Genomic DNA, 24,233 nt, shown 5'->3' with positions numbered 1-24,233 from the left:
TTGCACAAAGACCATTAGGAATTAGCTAATCAGTTTGGCAGCCCTGAGGCTGCAGCTGCCATAAACCAATGTATGCACTTTGTAGGAATTATGGTTTTGTGCCAGTTCATGTGGCAGGGCTTGATGTACTTATTGATACATTCAGCCCTCGGGCACATCAGGCAAATAAGTGCCCACCCTCTTGTTTCAAGAGCATAATAGAAATATTCAGAGGAGATGTAATTATTTCAATTACTTCTCTGTGGTTTTGAGATGCAGTCGATTCTCAAATTAGAAAATAATATTCACATGTTTCTTCTAATTGGTAACAGATTAGAAGTATTCTATCTTTTTTAATGATTTCCAAATGGTGCCCTGAAGAGACTGTGCAGTAGGGAAAATAACAAAAAAGTGGTCATAGATTTTGCTAGTAGAAAACTATCACCACAGTTTAAATTCCTGTAAAGTCTTCAATGGAAATACTAGATAAAATGTCATCATTGTAGCCTTTCCTTTTGTTTGAATCAGCTAGGATTTCTGTTTTTATCAACCAATTCTAAGTGAGTTTATAGGCATTTAAAACATAACGTCCTCTTTCTCTCTCCATCTCCCCAAGCACATTGTTTTCAAGACTTATTTCCAAACAAGTATGTTAGCCAGAAATGTCAGAATCCTTTATTTGAGTGTAGTGGGCACTACTTATCCTCTGGCAATTAATGTATTTCAAGTCAGACATCAAAACTAAAGCAGTTCTCCCTTTTAAAAAAGTAAGAACTAATATTTTGTTTGACTAGTTTTCACCACAACTGATTTAATTCTTCAGGTTAGCAAAAACCATATAAACTATCCTTTATTCCAGTCCTATACATGTTTTCATTTTACATCGTCCATGAATTTTTCTTATACCTCAACAAACTAATATTTGACAGAAACATGAAACCTTTACTTTGCTTTCCAGTTTGTCCTAACTAATCCCATGCAACATCTTTTAGTTTAGTCCTTGTCCACAACTGTCATGGAGCCTAGATTTTCAGCCTTGTTATTTAAAAGGCATTGATGCAGTTGTACTTGGGATACTTCTCTGTTGTATAGTATTATGAGAAGAGGAAAAGCTCCATTTCTTTTCTTTCGTATGTTTATGATGCAATATGTTCCAAAGCAGATCACATCAGCGACTGTTATGGTATTCTTAATGCAGTGTGATAGCTACTTCACAGAAAGAACTGCTGTAAAGTACATTGCTGATGTACATCCCTATGATATGCCACATTACAAGGAGCCTGAGTACCTCACTTGACTACCTTTCTCTGTCTATCTCTCACCTAGCGGGGATGTATTGAGATTTATGTGTTTAAATATATGTGTGTCAGTTGTTTTTCTACTGCTTAGTTCACTAGGTACTATTTATGCAGATAAGAAGAGAGAATGGGTAGCTTATGTTACTGATATTTCAGCTCTCTTTTTAAAAATTATGCTATTTAGGCTGGCTTTTTTCCTTTTTCAGGGACAGTTGAGCTTGCATAATTCAGGTTGTATTTAACATAATGGAGCGAAAGTGTCTCTAAAATCAAAATATTATTAACATGATATTTCTCATAGAAATGTTTCTTGAGTAGTGTATGCTTTTTTGGCACTTGGAGTCAGAACAACTTCTCTGATGTGCAGTAAAGGTCATTCAGTTTTAAAAAAAAAATTATTTCCCAGTATGAAAACATCATGTGCTCTGTGTTTACCATAAATCTCTTACCCCCACAACTGGCTAAATAGCAGGGATGCCAGCAGGGGCAGGCCAGTTATGAGGCCGAAGGAGACAATTGATTTGGGCAGCTGGACAGGACAGATTGGCACTCCTTGAGGCCCCACTTGCTTGCCTAATTATTGCCTGGCCCACTCCCCTGCTTATCTCAAAGGAGAGGCATGATTTAAAAGCCCCAAATTCTTTTCAATCTCTCTTGGCATAAGGCGGGATCCCTTCCTACCTCAACTCTTGCCACTTTGGGCTCTTAATCTCCATTAAATTGAAGATGCCACAAAGGTAAAACTAAAGGGTAGGAACCATCCTCTGTGGGTGACTTTAAAGCAAGAGGCCATTACATCAGATTGAATAAAGCGTATGAAGGTATGAGGGAAGCCCATTCTCCCTCTCCCCCCCCCCCCCCCGACACAAACACTGTATAGGCTGAAAACAGAATCATTTTTCCAGGTCTTTGACTGGCTCAGAAATAATGATCTACCATATTTTTTGCTCCATAAAACACACTTTTTCCCTCCTAAAGAGTAAAGGAAAATGTCTGTGCGTCTTACGGAGCGAAGGCAGCGGCGGGACCAGCGGCCCAAAAGGGCTCCCTTTGGGCCGCTGGTCCCATCTCCTATGCCACCGCCCCCTGCCTCTCACTGAATGCGGCGAGAGGCGGGGGCAGGACCAGCAGCCAGTCCTGCTATAACATACAACGTTGCCAGATTCTGCACAGCAGTGCTCAAGATTCAACAGATGATGACCTGTGCCACAAACTAGATACCGTATTTTTTTTGCTCCATAGCGCGCACCGGACCATAGGGTGCACCTCGTTTTTAGAGGAGGAAACAAGAAAAAAAAATATTTTTCTGGTTTTCCTCCTCTAAAAGCCCTGTTTTTTTGAGGATCAGCTAAAAGTTTTGCAGCTTTTTTTGCAAAGGGAAAAGCCCCGTTTTTTTTGAGGATCAGCTAAAAGAATTGCAGCTTTTTTGCAAAGGGAAAAGCCCTGGTTTTTTTGAGGATCAACTAAAAGTTTTGCAGCTTTTTTGCAAAGGGGGAAAAGCAAAGCTCCTTTTGCAAAGGGGAAAAGCCCCGTTTTTATGGGGTTCAACTCACATTTCTGCAGCTTCTAAAGGAAAGGGAGCCTTTTCTACAGTTTCCAGACAGATAATCTAATAAGCCAGTCACATGCTGCTGGGGAAACAAACAACCTCCCTCTGCAGCACATTCAACAATGGAGGCCTGGGCAAGAGGGCGGGGCTGAAAGGGAGCCGGGACTCTTATCTCTCTCCCCATCTCTTGCTGATCAGCTGCTGAGTAGGTCCTTTCAACACCCCCTTTTCTCTTTGTAAAATAAAAAGCATGATCCTCTTTTGGCCCCTGGGCAATTCAGCTCCAGGGACCACCATTTGCTCCATAAGACGCACAGATATTTTCCCTTACTTTTTAGGAGGAAAAAAGTGCATCTTATGCAGCAAAAAAATACGGTATAATGAGCACTTGTATTGTATCTGCAGGGGTGGAGGAAGGGGGTGCAGTAGGGTTGCGCCCCCACAGGTGTCACCACTGAAGGGGAGTGACAAAATGCCGGGCTTCCAGAGCCGTCTTTCCCATAGGGCTTAGTTGTGCATTGTGCTTCCCTCCCAAACCTCTGCGGGGATTGTTCTCCTCCTGAGGAGGCTTGGGAGGGGCGCAACTTCACAGCGGCATGGGGGAGAGTTGTGCCCCCCCCCGGATGGCTGGCAGTGTGCAGCTATGGCCACCCCAACACTGTCCGTGGTAATTTGGGGGCGCTGGGCAGATATTTGCACCCCGGCAACGCATCTGCTAAATACGGCCCTGTGGGCTACACTCACTGCAGGGCCTGCAGCACCCCCAAGCAACGTGGTCTCTCCTGGGAGAGATGCGGTAGCTTGAGCGTGCACAGGCTCCGCACTGCCCAAAGAGTCTGCCCACTGCCTCCCCCTCAGCTGTAGGGCGACTGAGTGGGAGAAGGCAGGCAGACTCCTCGGAGGCCCCGCAGAGCGTCCTGCCCCGGCTCGCTCCATCGCTGGATATCTGTGGTCTTACATATACTAGCCTTTTGTGCTCTTTCACTCTTGTCTGATGTTCCTAACCCTTCTTTAGACTTTCTTCGCTTCTTTTGGATCTTACAGACATATATATATATACTGTTTTAACTTCTTTTAGCATTTTGTTTTTTGTAAGTGACTTTAAATGATTGTATCCCTCCCTCCTTATGCTGGTCTACAACCGTCATAAAGTGGGGGTGGGGGTGGGAGTGTTGTAGAGCATAGTCCATGCAAAGTCGAACTTCTCTGTGTCCTTTTAAGTTCAGTGGGAGGATTATGTACTGATTTTTTTTTCTTATTGAATGCAATGGGATCATGCTCATACAGTTTTCCCGTGTGGAATTATATCTGTTTAAGAAAAGAATTGTATTGTGTGAACCAGGTATCACTTTGAGACATTAGTCTTGCTTTAACCATTCAGCTTTACGGGAGTTTCCTCCTACTGCACTTGGGCCTTGGAACATGCTATTGAGATTATTATAAAATGGCAGTTACTTTTCTTGAGTTACTCTTTACATTTCTGTTCCATAAGTCAGGCAGTTAGATTAAATGACTTTGAGATCTAACTACAAGTCTGATATATGTAAACTTGACTCTGCAGAGCTTTCCAAACTTTGTGTCGCGACATGTTAGTGGGTTGGCTGCAGTGTGTAGGTGTGTCGTGCGAACGCTCCCCGCACTCCTCCCAGGGCTGGAAAGGAGTTGGTTTAACCTCCGGTTTGCTAGTAAAACTGAATTACTGTGTTGCGAAATGATGCATGTCTAAAAAGTGTGTCACCAACATGAAAAGTTTGGAAAGCTCTGGGATACTGTGTCACTTTTCATTCAAGTTCCGCAATAAGATTAGCATCAAGATTAGCAACAAGATAAGATGTTACTTGTTGAGGTTTTTTTTCTATATCTTGAGTTTCAGGCATGTTCCTGAAATCCATTGACTCTGAATCTGTCTTAAAGCATAGCTTGCAGTGTGTATCAAAAAGTAAGATGAAAATAAAGACAGTTTTATCTGACCTATGAATTCTGGGTGTAGCTAATTAAATAAACTTAATTTATTAAGCATCTTACCTCCAGCAAGTAATTGTGTAATTTATAATCTTCTAGATAGGCAAAGCTGTAGCAAACAAACTTTTATTTTATTTTGTTTTAAATATAATTGTTCCCCATACCTGTACCAAGAGGAACAGTCCTGCAATATTAATGCTTTTTAGCAACATCATTTCTGCATCTATGTAATTACATTTGTATGTAATTTATTTTACCTTGTCATGTCACCTGAAGTATAACTTGAAAGACCTAATAAGCTTAGTAGGTTGGTTTTATTTAATTAATGATTATTGTTTGTTTTTAAGTCTCATAAAACACCCTGCAGGTTTGAAAACACATATAGTATTGACCGGGAGGCACAAATAAATTTATTCCTTTTCTTCCACTTCTCAGTGCACATAAATTCTTGTATTTTGTTAGCAGGCACTGTTTCCCTGCAAGCTTTCAATAATTGGAGAATCGGCATCCATTGGTCTTTGTTTGCTCTCTGCATCCCTCTGGTTTGCAAGGAACTTGTATCCCTTGAGGCCCTGAGCTCCTTTCCCCTTAGCAACGCAGGCAAAGAGGGAAGGAATGCATGCAAAGGAAGCAGCCAACTGCTAAACACTCACTTTGCCAAAGGGTTGGGGCTTCTCCTGCAGAGACAGAGGAAGCCCCTCTGTTTACTCAGCATATTGTTCCCAGCCCTTCTTCCATGCGTCCCTTCCAGTTCCTGCTTTGCTTGAGGCAGGAAGACAGTTTGGGAAATTCCTTGCAGCTAGCTCTTTTCTCTCTCTTCCTCTCTCACCCTGGTCCATTTCAGTCATTACTGCAAAACTGAATTTGCCTTTCCCTCTTCCCACTGTACCCCCGTGCAACCAAACATGCCCTCTTCCGTACTTGCTCCTCCAAGCCAATTGTCTACTAAACCCCACAAACTTTGTGCCATCATCTTTCTCCTGTACATTTTCTAGGAGCCATAAGTATTGCAGTAAAGTAAGGGTCTGGATTATGAGGCATTTCATCAAGTTGTGTTGACATACTGCCTGGATTACTAAATTAAGACATTTTAGGATACTAAAGGGGACAGACTGATAGTTTGTGGTAGGACAGGACAAATTTTTGTCTATTTATCAGTGGCTAGATGATCACTGCTCCTTCATGGATCACTGCCTTGTTGTGGCGAAGGGGCTTGAATAACTCAGAGAAACTATGAGCTATGCCATGCAGGGCCACCCAAGATGGACAGGTCATAGTGGAGAGTTTTGACTAAATGTGATCCACCTGGAGAAGGAACTGGCAAGCCACTCCAGCATCTCTGCCAAGAAAACTCCATGGACAAAGACAACAGACTAGCAAATACGACCAATTATTTTCCTTTGTTTTTAGGGGACTGCTTAGCTTGTCATAAGTATTTCTGTTCTGTTGTATCAGAGTAGTGGAAATCCAGAAATCTGCATGTTTTAATATTTTGTTCATATTTCTGTGTGTAATTGCATGAAAAGAACTTTTAATTATAGTGGTTTTGCAAAGTTGGTTGTAAAGCTTTCTTCCCAGCATCATAAATTGATGTCTGGAGTGACTGGATGTTTTTAGCACAGCATTAAAGTATAGTGTTCATTTAGGCACACTTTACATTTTAGTTACACATTTAGGTTTGTTAAATATACACATGAAGTGCACATTCAGACATGGCAAAGAGATGCCACCAAGAGCATATTCCCATTCTAACGCATGGGAATTCTTAATCACATGTGCTTCCTGCCTTGGCTCCCCATCTTTCACTGGCAGGATGAAGGAAAACTACAATACAGAAATGCAACAACACAGGAGTTTTTCTAAACATTGCAGAAAAGGACAGGTAGGAAAAGCAACCCCAGGAAACCATTTTGGTGAAAAATAACATGTAGAACTGCCCTAAATATGTACAGTGGCAATGCATTGAACATGTATACAGCTGCACTTCTCAAGAAGCTGTAAGCATCTCTACCTCCCAACATTTAGTGGTTTCTTCTGCCTATTGTGTGAAATGTATATTTAGGTACCATGTGTTGAGAAAAGCTTTTTATGGAAAGTTGTGTGGAAAACCCAACTGCTCAAAATATCTGTGAATCTAAGTCCTAATAGACATTAGATCTCGAGTGGCAATTTTTTGCATTAAGCCTGCAAAGCTCCTTATTTATTATGTGACAATTCCAGTATTTCTGTATCGCACAGATTCAGAGTAAAAGTGGTTTGAATTTTATGTTTCCATCACTGGATAAAATTTGTCCAAGGACAATGTTAGGATAGAATTGAAAAGGACATAAGGGAAAGTTAAGAGAGACAGTGAACAATCAAAGCAGTACCCCTGGATAGATGTCAAGAGAATCAATAATAGAATTTTCACCTTTAAAAAAAAAAAAAAAAGGTGTAATATTGCATTGGAAATATGTTTTGATATGTCCAGGGCATGAACTCATAACTGAATATTTATGCTCTACCATGCTGTGATGGCAAAGCACAGTCAAGTTTGTGAAGCAAAATGGTTGTCAGAAATGTATCTGCTGTTTGCATCCTGTCCATTTTTCTTCCCCCTTCACTTCATCCCCACCAACATTTTCTGGTTTATTTGTTTTCAGATGACAATGATATGGTGCAAATGGCAGAGTAATTTAAGTAATTGGATGTTATCTTCAAGGAGCTAAATAAACAAAGGCTTTTGTGCTATTTTGAGTAGCCCATATGCAGAGTCGGAAGCAGGGCTCTGTTTCCATTATTTGCATTAAAGATGCTTAGAGTTCATTGATGGTAGAGATGCATATTAAAGCCAGGAAATTGATGGTGCTGTTTCGTCAGGCTTTAATGCATCATCACTTCTCTGGCATAGAGGAGGAGGCAGCATGATTATTTGCATCCATATATCTAGGCTTTGTTATAAACAAGGCTTTGAATTTCTAACAGTAACAGGTTGAAAGGAAAAGCGATTTGATTTTTACTAAGTATTGTCTGGTCTTATTAACTATATTTCTACTTGTTAGTGTTAATGGTTCCTTATTGGAATCACCGATAACTTGGAACAGTGTTATTCCAGTATTTTGAAATGTATTTTGAATCAAGTTACTGAAAGAAAGTATTAGTCCTAACAATTGACATGTTCTTGGATTTCCCAGGGTTGTATCAGAGCATTGATTAACATTTTAGTGTGTTAGTCTTAACCCGTTTTGTGATCTCAGGGAAATAAATTATAAAATTTCAATTGCAATCAAGTAAGACAACTAACTAGGTTGACAACCAGCTTGGGGGGGGGGGTTGTTGGCTACTGTGATTTTAACATGAAGCGTTAGTGAGAGAGAAGTTGTGCATAAAAGAAAGAAAAACATTTAGAGCAGATGTTCAGTTGCACGTATCTTTCACTTCTAGGGAGAAGTTCACTATCTCTTTGCTGATTAGTTGCTCTTCTCATTTCCCCTCCCTCTTATACAACTGATTTATTTAAAGGTATGTCACCACTGGCTAAAATGAAGTACTGTGCCGCCTCCTTTCAGCTTATTGCATACTGCTCTAATAATTCATTTTTTAGCTCATTAGCTAACAGGGTATGCGAACAGTGGTCCTCAAGGGGATTAGGATGAGGTTAAGTGATCTAGTGCTGACAACTCTGCACTTGGGCTGGCCTTCCATGGGGAAAAAGAAATCTCAACCAAAATAAGCTGTGGATCCCAGCAAGAGTCTGTGATACCAGACCAACAATTTAGTGTTTGTGCTCTTTGAAGTGATTTCTACTCTTAGCCAGGTACATTGAATCTGGCATCAGCTTAAGTCAGCCAATGAAAGAAAGTGAATTAAGTGAAATACAGTAAGCAACACACCCACCATTCCAAACCACTATGTAGCCCAGTGCTGTCCAAGTCTTGATTTAGTCATCTTAATGTTTGCCTTGTGAATTGCCACCCCAACTCCAAATAATTATTTCTATATTGACTACCATTTTTCTCTCTGGGTTGACCAATTTTCAGCTCTAGTTCTGCCCTTATGGATTATCCCCAAGAGAATGCAACCCTCAGCACAAAAAGTTGCAACCCCTACACTAGTGCTCTTCTTTGTGCCCCTCCTTTGCACCTTACTACAGGGATATGGTTGTGGCTTTTTCCTTTCCTAGCATCCTGATTTGATGGGAACATAATCTAGAACCCATTTGGAGGTGCTAGCTGTCAGAACTGGGTCAGATGCACGTCAGCGCACAAGACACAGACTGGGAAGAGGACGTGTTGAAAACTGAAAAGTTAACAGCTTAGTGAGCTGGGAGAGTCTGTGGCGTGGTAGATCACTACCAGATTTTAATCGTGTGACAGTCTCTTGGAAGTTGGACGTCCCTGGTCTACATGAAGATGTGGACTGAGGTGTCACCAATATGCGAATTACACTCAGCTCCCTTTCAGCAAATCCAGTTGAGGCAGTGGGTGTTCAGAACCAGTGTGTAGGTGCTGTCATGGATTGTTGTTGTTGTTCAGTCGTTCAGTCGTGTCCGACTCTTCATGACCCCATGGACCAGAGCACACCAGGCATGCCTATTTTTCACTGCCTCCCACAGTTTGGCCAAATTTATGCTAGTCGCTTCGAGAATACTGTCCAACCATCTCATCCTCTGTCATCCCCTTCTCCTTGTGCCCTCCATCTTTCCCAACATCAGGGTCTTTTCCAGGGAGTTTTCTCTTCTCATGAGGTGGCCAAAGTACTGGAGCCTCAACTTCAGGATCTGTCCTTCCAGTGAGCACTCAGGGCTGATTTTTTTTAAGGATGGATAGGTTTGATCTTCTTGCAGTCCATGGGACACTCAAGAGTCTCCTCCAGCACCATAATTCAAATGCATCAATTCTTCGGCAATCAGTCTTCTTTATGGTGCAGCTCTCACTTCCATACATTACTACTGGGAAAACCATAGCTTTAACTATATGGATTTTTGTCGACAAGGTGATGTCTCTGCTTTTAAAGAAGCTGTCTAGGTTTATCATTGCTTTCCTCCCAAGAAGCAGGCATCTTTTAATTTCGTGACTGCTGTCACCATCTGCAGAGCCCAAGAAAATAAAATCTCTCACTGCCTCCATTTCTTCCCCTTCTATTTGCCAGGAGGTGATGGGATCTGCTGTTTAAGATGCTGTCAAGTTTGTCCAACATTGTGTAAGTGGACTTCTACCCTTTCCATGGGGCTTCACCATCCTGTCTCACTCCCCTGCAGCCCCCAAATGTGCTCTGAATGGTCCCTCAACCCCCTTGAGCAGATTTTCAGAGGAGAGGAAAGTGAAGTTATACAAGCAGAAGTCTGTTCTGCTCACACACAGACATCGTTAATTAATTTGTTGCTTACAGACCAAAGCTTATGTGGAAGTGAGCTCTGTTGAAATGAGAGGGGCTTACTTCTGAGTTAGACATGCATAAGATTGAACGGCAAGTATTCTAAAATATACTGAAATGGTACCCAGTCTATTTTTTATTTTGAAAGTTTGGAAAAAGCAATAAAAAGCATGCTCACAAAAAGAAATAAAAGTTTTTCACAGCTATTTGGTAGCATTCTGCTTCAGATATGTGAGGGTGGGAGAATGTCCTTTATATATGAAATCTCTTACCTTTGTGAAGTACATTATGTGGGAAGGTTTGCATAAAAGTATTCAGGGAGGTTATGTTAAGGTCATCCTTGCTCACCATGAAGTGATGCAAAACTAATCCAGATTTACTTTGTAAATGACCTGTTTACATAAGCATTTGAAAACAGATTAAAGCTAACCTGACACTACATTACTACAGTAGAAGAAGGGTAAGCATTGCTGCAAAACCTCAAAGGACTGTTTATTTTTGTACTTGAAGAACTAAAGCCAAGGCATGACCACACTTCCTTACTTTGGCCTGAAGTGGCTTTCTGTTTAAAGAGATTACCACAATGAACAAGGATGTCTTCAAAAGTAACTTTATTTGGGATCAGTTCTGTAACCTTGGGCAGGAACCAGATACTCCATTCTATTACCCTTCTGCTAATTTTCCAGAATTCTGTGGTCACTGAGCATGCTCATTCTTCAATGAGCCCATTTCCTGGTTCCCTGTCAGGATATCTTTGTAAAGATTTTTTTTGTAGTTTTGCAGGCCTCCAGATTCCCCCCGCCCCGCCCGAAGTTAGAAGGCATCTTCCTCTTGTACACTCCTGGTGTCATTTCAACAACAGAAGCAATGGCACTCTCCCCTGAATATTGGAATCCGCATATGTGATAACTTGTAGGAGTCTGAGAGACCAACAGTGCCCATTTCTTTCTCCCATTCAATCAGTGTTTTATCTCCAAGGATGTACACTGGTGTGTGACCAGTACACACTGCATACTATCATACATAAAGATCCTCTTGTCTGTTCTGCCAACGTGCCATCATTGGCAACTGCAAAAGTGCTGCTTCCCAACAAGTGCATTCCCAGCACATTAAATCCACTTTCTTTCCCCACACCAAACTGCACCCCTATATAGGGTATGAAGGGGCCCCCAGTCAAATGCATTAAACTTGCCACATTGTGTTTGTATAATCTAGGACAGCCTCCTCCAATGTGGAGTTGCCCATATGTTTTGTACTACTCCCATTATCGCCAACCAATGGCCTGCTAGTTGGGCATGATGAGAGCTGGATTCCAACATTTGGAGGGCATCTGGTTGGGGAGGGCTGAGCTAAGAGAATGGCTTGTGGGAGCATTTGTGTAATTCAGAGGATACATCTGTATTTGCTGTTCTTTCCTATATGTAGAGATGGCATTTTCTCCTGACCTCTGGTTAATTACATGGCATATATTAGCATTGTGATGTATTTGAACCATAAATCTACATTCTTACCTTGCTTTCTTTCTTACTTGTGGCCCAGATGTCATAGATAGTGGAATAAATAGCATATTTCCACAGTATGCAACTGTTCTCTTGCTATTTTTATCCAAGAGAAAATAAAACCCAGAATTTCAAGTGTATGGGTTTGTTTGGTTTAAAAAATAAAAAAACAGCTAACATTAAAAATGCCCTCATTTCAACCCAACTATTAGATTATCCAGATCAGGGGTCCCCAAACTAAGGCCCGTGGGCCAGATACGGCCCGAGTGAGCCAATTATTTGGCCCACGACAACCCCCGCCGCCCACTCCTACCGGCGCGGTGCCGGAAATAGCTTGTGCGTATGCGCAAGCGTCCTTTCCGCCGCACTTCTGGGTCTGCGGAGACCCGTGCACACGTACACAATCTATTTCCGGCACCGCAGCAGCCTGGAAGTACATCCGGAAATGATGCATGCGCACATGCTATTTCTGACGTTGCGCTTACCTGGGCAGCTGCGCCGCACTGGTAAGAGCAGGCGGCAGGGGTCGTCGCGGGATTGTCGCGGGGGAAAGCGAGTGCACGTGCGTATGGATGCGTGCTTCTCCGCCCTCCCGCCTGCCGCATGATCGGTTTCAGAGGAACCGGCCTGAGGCCAGGTATGTTTGCCGACCCCTGGTCCAGATTATCAGCAAAACTAAGCATGTGTTAGAACAAACTTAACACAAGGATGGATCTGTAGGAGATGGATGATCTCATATTGAATGATATTTGTTTGTTTCCCTAGGGAAGAAAAAGAGCACTGGATCCGAGCAAAATATGAGCAGAAGCTCTTCCTTGCTCCACTGCAGTGCTTAGAGTTTTCCTTAGGCCAGCGCCTGCTAAGAGCAACTGCGGAGGAAGATTTGCGAACAGTCATCCTGCTTCTTGCTCATGGGACACGAGAAGAAGTAAATGAAACCTGTGGAGATGGAGACGGGCGTTCAGCCTTACATCTAGCATGCCGGAAAGGAAATGTGGTGTTGGTGCAACTGTTAATTTGGGTGAGTATGTGCTACATGAATTTGAGAGAGTAGCCCTGCCTGCACTAATGGGTGTGTTTGAATTGTCACTTTGGTTTAGCCAGGCCCTGTAGTACAGCTTATGTGTTCGATTTTATACAAGTGTTTGGAGTGTTGTGGTGGTATATATGCATTAGGGGAAATTTATATGAACAGTTATTGAACAGTTATTGGGCAAAACAATTGGCTATTCTGCACATTCACCAGGCCACATGGAGAATGTGCACATAATCCACCCATGAAGAGGAAACTCTGCATGTAATCTGCGTGCAGGAAACAAAGCAGCAGAGGGACAGGAGCCGCCTACACGGGTGTAAGCAACTCTTGCCCAGCCCCGCCACCTCAAAGTGAGCCGCGAAGGAGGGAAGGAGGTAGAGCCCTCTGGGGCTCGCCTCAAAGCAGCAGAGGGACAGGATCCACCTACACAGATGTAAGCGACTCCTGCCCAGCCCCACTGCCCCAAAGCAAGCCGTGGAGGAGGGATGGATGGGAGCCATGGTTCCCGCCTGTCCCTCCTCCGAACAGCATTCGCTTCATAAGACGCACAGACATTTCCCCCTACTTTTTAGGAGGAAAAAAGTGTGTCTTATGGAGCAAAAAATACAGTATTTGAAATTTGAAGGAAGTAACAAAAAAATTTTAGAGCCTATGATTCCATGGTGGGCCGCACCATTAGAGGCAATTTTGATAAAAAAAGAAAAATATGGATACAAATTGGGCAACATATAAACAATTATTAAAAGAAGGACAGTTAGAATTGAAATCTTATGAAGAAATTTCTCAACATTGTAAGAGTTGGTTACAATATTATCAATTAAATGATATATTTAAAGCAGACAAAAAAATGGATTCCAAAAAGAAGAATCAAAATTTCAATTAGAATTATTACAAAATTCCAAAAAAATATCAAAAATGTACATTTTATTATTGGAATGGGAACTCAAAGATGAAGAGATAAAGGAGGTTATGATTAAATGCAGATAAGATTTTGCGTACGCAATACACATGGACCAATGGCAAAGACTTTGGAAATACGATAATCAACTTTACCACCTGTTATACCATTAAAGAAAATGTAATGGAGATGCTGTACAGACGGTACATGACCCCTGCTAAATTAGCTAAAATATATAAACTAGAAACAAATGTATTTTGGAGATGCAAGTTATCAGAAGGAACATTATATCATGTTTGGTGGGGATGTGACAAAATGAAAAAGTTCTGGGGAAATATTTATGAAGAATTGAAAAAAATGTTCAAAATAACATTTGAAAAAAGACCAGAAGCTTTCCTTTTAGGAATACAGTCATACCTCTGGTTGCGAACGGGATCCGTTCCAGAGCCCCATTCGCAACATGAGCAGCACGCAGGGGCGGAGGAAGCCTCCGCGGCACCTGGGGCACCAAACCCAAAAGCACCCCCGGGGGTGGCGGCGTGCATCACGACGCACAGGCACTACGGAAGTAAAGCAGCCGCTTGTCTGCCGGCAGCTGCTTCCCCCCCCCCCCAGCGCCAACGTGACGCCCCTTCCTTGCTGGCCCGCCACTCGCCTCCATGCCGCAGCTCTGCAGGCCAGCCAGTGGTGAAAAAGCGCCTGCTTTGCTTTCCTTCCCCCCCCCCTTCAGCGGCTTTTTCATCGCTGGCTGGCCTGCGGAGCCGCGGCATGGAGGCGAGGGACGGGCCAACGAGTGTCACCCCCCCCAAGGGCAGTACTCAGGGCAGACCGCCCCTCGCAGCGCGCAGCCTGAAGCGCCGCGTCTGCGCATGTGCGCAATGCGATTTGGTGCTTCTGCGCATGCACAAACTGCCGAACCCGGAAGTAACCCGTTCCGGTACTTCTGGGTTCGGCACATTCGTAAACTGTGACGAACGCAACATGCAGCGTTCGTATCTAGAGGTATGACTGTAGTGACAAAAGACATCCCCAGGGACAAGGTTAAAAATTTTCTTTATGTGACAGCTGCCACAAGGATTTCAGTCGCAAAAAAATGGAAGGGATAAAAAATCCCAACAGTGGCAGAATGGCAAATTAAATTTTGTGAATTTATTGAATTAGCTAAAACGACGGCAGCAATCAGATTACAATCAAAGTTTAAAGAAAGAATGGGAATGCGTAGAGGAATAGATGGCAAAACGATGTTCCAAAAGTAATTTGTTGATATGTTTAAACTGAAACCCACAAAGTTAAGAGGAACCAAGTATAAGATCTTATGGTTAATAGTATTAGTATGTTGCTCAAACACAATTTAAAGATACTGTATTAAATTTAATGATGCCAAACATGGGTGGAGGGAAGTCACAGGGAATTAAGAGCGTGAAAATGAAAAACAATATTTGAATATATGTATATAGAACTGTTGTATTGTATTATTGCAAGAATCAAATAATATTTTTTAAAATAATATTTTTTTAAAAAAGAAGAAGATGAGGAAACTGCACGTTTCTGAATCCATCTACACGCCTTGGTGATTGTATATATATTAATTTTGTACATTCTACAGTTATAATGCATAATTTACAACATGTACATTCCCCTAACATTCCCCTAACGTGTACATATTCCAACCTGGTGCAAAAGTCTTATGAATGCTGGCAGCTCAGAATCAGTGTACAGTGTATATCCCTTGAAATGTGTATATAGTTTAAAAGAGCTTGCTTAATTTAAAAATGCTCTTCCTTGAAAGTTCACGAGCACATCTAGGGTCAGCATGCATGAAGCTCACTTCTCCATGAGTGAGGAAGGAGTGCAGCTGACCTTGGCTATGATAGCTGGATGCACAACACAAAGCTGTTCAGATTTAAAACTAGGTAATGAGAATTATTTATTTCAAGCTTCTCTGCCTGCTCCCGTTCCTAAATGCTGCATGTTCTTTCCACAGTATGGTGTTGACGTTATGGCCCGCGATGCCCATGGAAATGGTGCTTTGGCCTATGCCAGGCAAGCCACCAGCCAAGAGTGCGTTGACATTCTCCTGCAGTACGGCTGCCCAGATGAGCGCTTTGTCCTTATGGCTACTCCCAATTTATCACGGAAGAACACGAATAGGAACAACAGCAGTGCAAGGATGCCCACCATCATCTGAAAATACTGGTTCTTGCTTTCTGACATTACTAATATTCATGCAGCCTCATGTTATGCATTACTTTCACAGCTGAAGCCCATGAGTCTGTAAAGTAGCCCTTCTTTTCTCCTCAGGTCTCACTTTCTCCAGAGAGGGTGGGAATTGCCTGGCTACTGTAAAAAGACAAGAAGGAGAAGGAGAAAAGAGGACTGCAGAAACCATTTGTTTTAATAAAAATAACTCAAAGGATGGAACTGTAGATGGGAGGGGAAGACAAAGAGAGGTCATGGATTCACTAATGATAGCACATGACATGGGACCATTTGACTGGGTGTCTCGAGGCAAGACTCCCAAGGCAAGTATTGCATGAGAGTTACTGGAGGGAAACAACAGGGGGAAGACGAGAAGAAATTGCAACTTTCCTTAACTGACAGTTAAGCACATCAGTACAATTCACCTCTACCAAACTGAACATTTGGATTTCATTCCCTTTTCTGAAGAGCTTGACGGCATAAATCAGAAGCAAGCACAGAGTTTGTCAGGTCTGAAGCTCCTATGATGGTATGTGTCAAATCAGTTGTAGCTAATCTGTCCAGGGAGAATACTGGCTTCATTACACTTGTATAGTTGAGTTCTTCCAGCATTACTGCTGTTTAATAGAACATGATTAGTCATCACGGAGAAAAAAGCATATTAGCTGAGGAGGTAGTTACATGGCACGCTTCGGTGATTGCTTGGATGTGATTGCAATATTCTTAGAAGCATCATATTATCTCAGACATGTTCTTTCAAGCCCTTGGAGCCCTCCTTTCTAAATTCACTGTCATAATTTAGTATCTGTTTAATTTTTCAGTCCAAAGAGAGGAAATCAGTTGCTGAGTATTATTTGACTGCAGCCTCCTTGGTGTAAAAACAAAATGGAAAAAATAAATAAGAATAGCTATGAAATGCAAAAAGGATTAATGAATACTGCTAAGGAAAAAATATTTCAAGCTCATTTATGAGAATAACTACATAAAAGGCTAATTTTTTCCCTCCTGAGAAATACATTGTTCACTTGCACCAATATGAATGTGTTGAGTTTCACCCTCTAAGTTATTTAGATTGTGTATTGTGTCTTTTGGTTATGTGTATGTAAAATATTCTTTTTGAATTTTTAAATGTTCATAAATATGCATTGGTTTTATTTGTAAGGCAAATATACTTCTGTTAATTTATAAACTATAATTGATGTGAAATAATGTGCAGATATTTAGGATCTAAGGGATCACAGATTGTTGTAATAGATCGTGAAAACACTCCAGACAAAGAAATAGTTTTTTCCTTTGATGAAAAGCATATCTGTCTAAGATGCTGGCACATGTTTGCAGAAAAGGTGTTGGGAAATATGGTTTGGAAAGGCAGACCATTGTCTTCCAGAAGCACAAACGTCTTTCACTGTATGCTTCCTGAAAATGTTGTGGAGGGTGCTTGGGAGCCAGAAGCAAAGTATGCAAAAATCAGGGTCCAAACATAGCCTTTTCTCCTCCAGAATGGATCTCGTGGAATGACTGACTTCTGGGAAGGATTTTAGATAACAATTGCAGGTTCAATGTTTTGGTAGCACTGAATTGTTTTTAGCTTTTGTCTCCTTTGTGGCTTCTGTGATTTTGAATTGCGAGGCACGAGTAGGAAAAAGGGTATGTTGTAGAGAAGGAATGAATGTTGAAACTGCCTGAGATACCAGTGAAGAATTCTTTACATGCAATAACAAAACATACATTTACCTGCATTTAACACTCCTGTGGTATTTTATTTCTTTGTGACTGTATTTTCCATTGAAGGGGAAAATAACTGGAGAAAATAAAGCACAGAACTAAATTTGTGCTGAGAGGACCAGAAGAAATACGTTTGTAATATTGTCTGGTAACTTGAGCCAAGAGAAGCCTCACAGGCACAAACTACAGACTTTGTGCAACAATGCTTGAGTTGGCTGCCTTATTCCATTGGTTTTCTGTTTTCATGTATTCAGCTCTGTGAGCATTTAAAAGAAATAAAAGAGCCATGGGAATTTCACAGCATGAGTCCACATTTGTGGCTTTGAAGATGTTCAGGCAGATACTAGTTTTAATGTGGCTTCCATAACACTGCTTACGTAGAATCATAGAATCATATAGTTGGAAGAGACCACAAGGGCCATCCAGTCCAACCCCCTGCCAAGCAGGGACACTAGCAATCGGCTGATGCCTTCCCTTCATCACTGCCGTGTTCATCAGAACCTGGGGCTGCACACTCTCTGGTCTTTTAGGGGAGGTGCTGTGACGTCCTCCTTTCTTGGGCAAGGGACAATTTCCTAAGCTTTCTTCCTGACAGTTTACTAAAATAAGACTTGACAAAATACAATTTAGTGGTACAAAAACCAAGTACTTTGTGTTGACTTCATTTGGGGTACTCTTGGGCATTACCACAATGAAGGGGCTGGTGTGTCATGTGATATTATAGCACATATCCAATTGTCCTGAATGTCAGTAGTTCTCATGAACAATTGGATGCCCCTTCCCCGTGGTAGTTTTCTAGCACATTTTGAAAATCAGATCCCAGACAATATATTTTTAAATGCTAACCACTTTTAACAGCAATGAACTTTCATTTATTCCCCCCCCAAAAAAAATTAAACTACTTAAAAATAAAATCAACTTCTAATTAATTCTGGCATAAAACACTCAAAAGTTGTTGAAAGGACAACAAAGACCTATTTAAGTGAAAGATCAGCATAGCAGCTCACTGCATTCCACCCTGCATATGTATTTTCACTGTGAAATTATACTTGTTTTGTTTGTTTTAAGGGAGAATATTTGAAGTGATATCTTCAAACAAACAAACAAGTATAATTTCACAATGAAAATACATATGCAGAGTGGAATGCAGAGCTTCAGACCTGACAAACTCTGTGCTTGCTTCTGATTTATGCCGTCAAGCTCTTCAGAAAAGGGAATGAAATCCAAATGTTCAGTCTGGCTCCCAAGCACCCTCCACAACATTTTCAGGAAGCATACAGTGAAAGACGTTTGTGCTACTGGAAGACAATGGTCTGCCTTTCCAAACCATATTTCCCAACACCTTTTCTGCAAGCATGTGCCAGCATCTTAGACAGATATGCTTTTCATCAAAGGAAAAACTATTTCTTTGTCTGGAGTGTTTTCATGATCTATTACAACAATCTGTTATCTAAAATCCTTCTTCATCTCTCTAACTAAAGGCATAGATTTCCATTGAAGATTGCATAATGGAAGAATAAACTTGCCATAAAATGGGGAAAGGACTTTAATAGACTGGATTCCTTATATTATCTAAAATTAATATTCCCTTAAATCCCTTAAAACTTATACTGAACAGCATGATGTAGCAATGAGGTCTGTGGCCCACATTGACCTCCATTTGGGGGGCAAGTTTGCTTTTACCTAATTCAAAGTGATTAGGAAAATTAAATGTGGACATAATAAATGTCAAACACATATTTTGCTCATGGGATTTATAACTACTGTTTTGTAAATCTGTGTTTGTTCATTTTAGCTGTAACTCTTTGAGAGTGCACATGTAAAGGACCAAAAATGTTTGTTTTTGTTTTGCTTTTTGTGAAGAAAACAATTACAATTATATTTGCCAAATTTCATCATCAAACCTCTGCCATTTTTCTTTCTTCCAACAGAAAGGGTGTGGGAATGAGGTCATGTGCCCTTTTGCTTCAGTAGTAGTCCAAGATTGTTTTGGTTTATACTACTTTATGATGATTTGTACAGTGATTATAAGGTTTGTAGTATAAATATATTTTGGCACAAACAATTGTGTGAAGTAATTAATTTTTAAACTACAACTCTTCTTCTTTTGAATAGTGCTTAATAAATGGTTAATCTTTTACCATGGTTAAAGTCAGTGTGACCTTCATATTAAACTACGAAAGAGCTGCAGAAGTGCTTCCATTTGAGGGAACTGTTTTTGACACAGAATATATAAATATAGATATGTTTTTATTCGCTCAGATATATTTTTATGTTCTTGTCACAAGGATCTCATACAACTTAGTCAAATTAAGAGTCCTGAAAGTCTCTTAGTTTGTGTGTGGCTTCTCAGATGTCTTCTGGTGGCTTCAAAAAAGGTGTTCAGTTGCCCTCAGAAATTAGTTTTGCACATTGTATGCTGAAAATACTGAACCATAAGGTAGCAGTAATATGCTGATGAATACTGAGCAATTTGATATTTTTAAATATAGAATATTTATCTTTTAATTATGTGAAAATCACTAGTTCATAGAGCCCTTATTGCTCAAAGGGCGAGAACATTGCATTCAGTACTCAGTAATTGGATATTAAGAGAGGTTTGGCAGTTGTAATCAACATAACTTCACTTGCATCACCTCTGTCCGTGGTCCCAGCATTCAGTTGCACTACTAAAAGATGGTGCAGTGCTAATACTGTTCTCTCACAGAAGTTTTGTGTGCATGTTAAACATGTTCACATTAATGGAGCTCCCTCACCTGCTAATTTCTCTGGGTTCTACCCACAGCCCACCCATCTTTTCTGGGGTGAAGGATCATAGTATTTCACTGCTCCACCTGGGCTACTTCTCCATGGAAGACATAGTCTCAACAGGGGTATCTCCACACCACTTTCAGAGAATAAGTCTTCCAGAAATCAGTGCTGGTGGCATGAAGCAGTGTCTACAACATTTCCCCAGGGGTGAAGCAGTGACTGGATTTAAGCAATGCTGTTGCAGGAAAAACAACCTGACTTGCGGAGCATCACCCTGTTATTGAATTAAACATTTCATTGTGTGCACCTGCAGGTATCGTGTGTCACCTCTTGCACACGCACACCCCTTGTGGTCTTTCACAAATGGAAAGGATAAACATTGGGCATTCATCACACTGGAGAAAATGGCTTAGAAAAGTTAGAACATTCAGAAGAATATAATTGGAGGGTCACACACTGATGGGTGTATCTGATGAAGTATGTTCTGGCCTACAAAAGCTTGTGTAGTAGCTAGCCTTTAAGGCACCACAAGACTTGGTTGTTTTTGCACAATTCATCACATATGGTTTTATATATTGCAAATACCCCTATGTAATTTTACAGCATAAATCAGGTCTCCATAGATAGATGTTCATGTATACAATAATGTACATCTATGTGCCTATTTTATATGCACAAATCTGAAAGTACATGAAGTGTGTCTTCACGTATAAATTGACTAATGTAAATAGTTCCACAGAAATGTGGGTGCTGCATGGATAAAGAAAGAGATGTAGACAGTACTATATATACGAGTGTCTGATTAATACAAGCCAGTCCTGCATAGGAGCAGGAATGTACAGGCTGAGCTAGATGTGACATAAAGAATGTCTCCTAATGGGTTTTGTTTTTACTGTAATGCTGCTGCAGGGGGCTCAGAATATGATTGAGCTGCTGTGGGGAGGGCAGTACTTAACTATTATCCCATAGGCCATTTTCCCAATCATAATATGTCTCCCCATCTGCTTTTCTCTCTGAAGGGGAAAAAGATTCGTGAGCAAAGTATCCAAGCAGCTAAAAGTATTTAGCAGGCAAATGACCAGTGGGGAAAGCGTTAAAACACCCTCTTCCTGTTGCTGCTCCAAATCTGGGCACACACCCCATAGTTACATTAAGGTGAAAATAGAAAGCATTGGGAGACACGCCACATTTTTTCCACTGTATCTAGTTGGCCTAAATAAAACAAGATGCTTTGAGCATCATGGAGAATCCTTGAAAAGTGTGAGTGCATGGTTTTCCTCTTTAAAAATAACTAAATATATTATTATAATCCTGAACTCATAACAAACATGTCACACTCCACTTATGCCACATGCAAATATGGCATAGCCACTCTGTTGTCCCTGTGGTTTAATATATTTTGATTCAATGCATGGCACTTTTATCCAAGAAGGTGGCAGGGAAGGAAATGCAAGAGGAACAGTGAGCTTATGAGGCAGGAGTTGTTCTTTCAGTATCAAGTGAAGTTCTGATTTTAGCATTGTGACTTTCAGCCAGGTAGTGGCATTTGACTCTGGGAATGACACGCTGCTCTTCTGCAGTCAGGTGTTTTGAATAAATGAAATTTCAGGTTTTACTTCCACTTGTATAGCATTTGTATATAAGTGTTGCTGAGGAGCACACTGAGCAGGGAGTTTAAAAATTGAAAGTGATGGTTGGGGTAATTGTTCTCTTAAACTTTTCCCTACTCTTCCTTCATGTATTCTAGTTTCTTCAGGTGTGAAAATAACTTTTGTTTGGGTGCAGCTGATACATATTAGGGTGAAGTAGTTATTTAGAGCACTCAATTCATATCTGAAGTTTTTGTGTTGGTAGTTGCCTAAATAAGGCTGCCAGTTCTTCATAGATAGGGAAGATGTGTTAGAAGCCACCACTTAGTGAGGCTGGGTCCAGCAGTAGCAGATAATGGGTGGAACAAACCTCATTTTATTCCTGAGGAGCCCTGGTGGGCACAGTGCAGTCCTGTCTTTCAGAGCAAGGGATCCCAACCATTTTTGTGTCTTAAGAGTTATAGTGGGGGGGGGGGGTTGCCAAGCCTTTTCAGAAATATATGTCCTGGTTTGTGCCCCTTGTCTGTAACTGCCTGAACCATCCTCATCTGCTGTAATCCAGGTTTATGGTGCTGAAGGGGAGCCAGGGAGTTGCTGTCTCCTGTTCCAAATCTCCAGCCTCTGTCCTGCCCCTCTAGGGATTATTGGTCTACTATTTTGGGGATGTTCCTCTTTTCACCTTTGTTGTTGCTAAGCTGTTTTATTATTGTAAGAGAGGTAGAATAAGAAATATTGAATGAACGGGTGGTTTTATAAAGCATTCAGATTCCTTGCCGGAGCTTCGTCTTTTGTTAGGTTTTCTTCAAATTCACAAAAGGGGTGAACATGCTTTTCTGACATTGACATAGTGCTTATTGGCTTCTCTGGAACTTAAGCACATGCTTACATGCTTTTGAGATTCAAGACTTTGCTCCAGCATCAGACCCACAATTGTGAAATGGGCTTAGTTACTGATTCCACTGAAGTTAGAACTAATGATGGGTGGTGGTCTGTTAGCATGGTTGCAGGGTTTTCTCTATAGAAGATACATTGTCCAAAATTTGTGGTGGTGATTTAGCTCTCATAGTGCATCAAATGTTATTTGATCCCATTTCCCCAAACTACAGTACCTACATTTCCTTTTGTAGCATCAGTTATGTAATTCTTACTGGCATGGAAGGAAGGGGAGTGGGTGAATTCACGACTTGAGGCAGCCAATACTTAGCCAATGGCCGGTTTTAGTTTCTTTCTTTCTTTCTGTAAATAATGTATAAATGATGACACTGCAGTGTGGAAATTTTAAAAAGTTGGGTTTTTAAAGATTTTATTATTATTATTACCTCATTCAGCAAATTTGTTTTACAATGACTCCATGAATCTTTATTTATATTGTTTGTATGATTATTAAACATATTGATACATTTCACTTTGCTTGTTGTTTCATATGATCTTGTTTGATTAAATGTCAATTTGTATTATGTTTCTCTCTCGCTTTCTCCATCCCTTTTTAGCGTGTCAGCTGTATAGTATTCTGAATTTCAAAAATGTTGTAAAGTAATGCAAAGAGAGAGACTGCTATATTGGATATGTCTCTTTCTAATAAATATAAGAAAATACCCTTGTTTGCCTGTAGTTGTTGTTCTTTCACATCTTTCCACAAAGGCAACTGCTGAGATTTCTCTCTAGTTACTAAAGGTACAGAACATTCCCCCCCCTAAATAAATAAATACTTGTAAAATGCATTGATTGATAGAGCCCAGTATTGTCTATTTTCAATGTCTTTCTAAACGCTGCTTAGATGCTTTTCAACTGGACATCCCAAGGATTGAGCCTGCAACCTTGTTCATGCAAAGCATGTCAACTACTTGTGGCCTGTCCTTTCCATTTATGTTGATAGCTTAATTCTACACTTGTACAGCTTCTGTCAAATATATAAGCACTTAATGTAAATGTTGATGAAGGTATTTTTTTCATCAACATATATATTGTAATTCCTATTAGTTTGAATCCACAGTCAGTATATGGACAAGATTATCAACAAATTGTATTAATATTTAATATTAAATTAAATTGAGATCATATATGTGAAGTCCCTTTTTCATCACTTTAAAATACAATGAGCATGTAATTTGACCAATTTCCTTTTTTAAAAAATAGGGAAGATCAGAAAACAGTCACTAAAATGCTTGCACATTCACTCTAGGTCAAAAATCATAGAAATTGTAAGTTAAGGCGCCTCCTTAATGCCCATGCCATGTAAGCAGTAAACATTTTCCGCATCCTCAGCTCACGCACTTGCTGACAAATTTAAGCTTCATGCACCCAGGCTTTCTCCTGAAATTTTAGCCTCAAACGTCTTCCCCTGCCTGCAGGTTTCAGGAAAAGTGAAGTTATAAGCACTTTACATTCCTCTC

The 24,233-nt window shown here is 40.8% G+C and overlaps 1 protein-coding gene across 1 annotated transcript in view; it reads left to right on the top strand.

Annotated features, from left to right (window-relative positions):
- AGAP1 (ArfGAP with GTPase domain, ankyrin repeat and PH domain 1) overlaps positions 1-16,830 on the top strand; it is a 372,692-nt gene extending 355,862 nt beyond the window's left edge. The window contains 2 exon segments of the mRNA XM_033172415.1: positions 12,408-12,663; positions 15,561-16,830. Coding sequence (XP_033028306.1) covers positions 12,408-12,663; positions 15,561-15,764 — 460 coding nt within the window. The 3' untranslated portion in view covers positions 15,765-16,830.
- The last annotated feature ends 7,403 nt before the right edge of the window (positions 16,831-24,233 follow it).

This window comes from Lacerta agilis, chromosome 1 (genome assembly GCF_009819535.1).
Source record: "Lacerta agilis isolate rLacAgi1 chromosome 1, rLacAgi1.pri, whole genome shotgun sequence".
In the NCBI taxonomy this organism is placed as follows: domain Eukaryota; kingdom Metazoa; phylum Chordata; class Lepidosauria; order Squamata; family Lacertidae; genus Lacerta; species Lacerta agilis.
The sequence above is the reverse complement of the archived record's forward strand: the minus strand, read 5'-3'. Positions and strand labels throughout refer to the sequence as shown.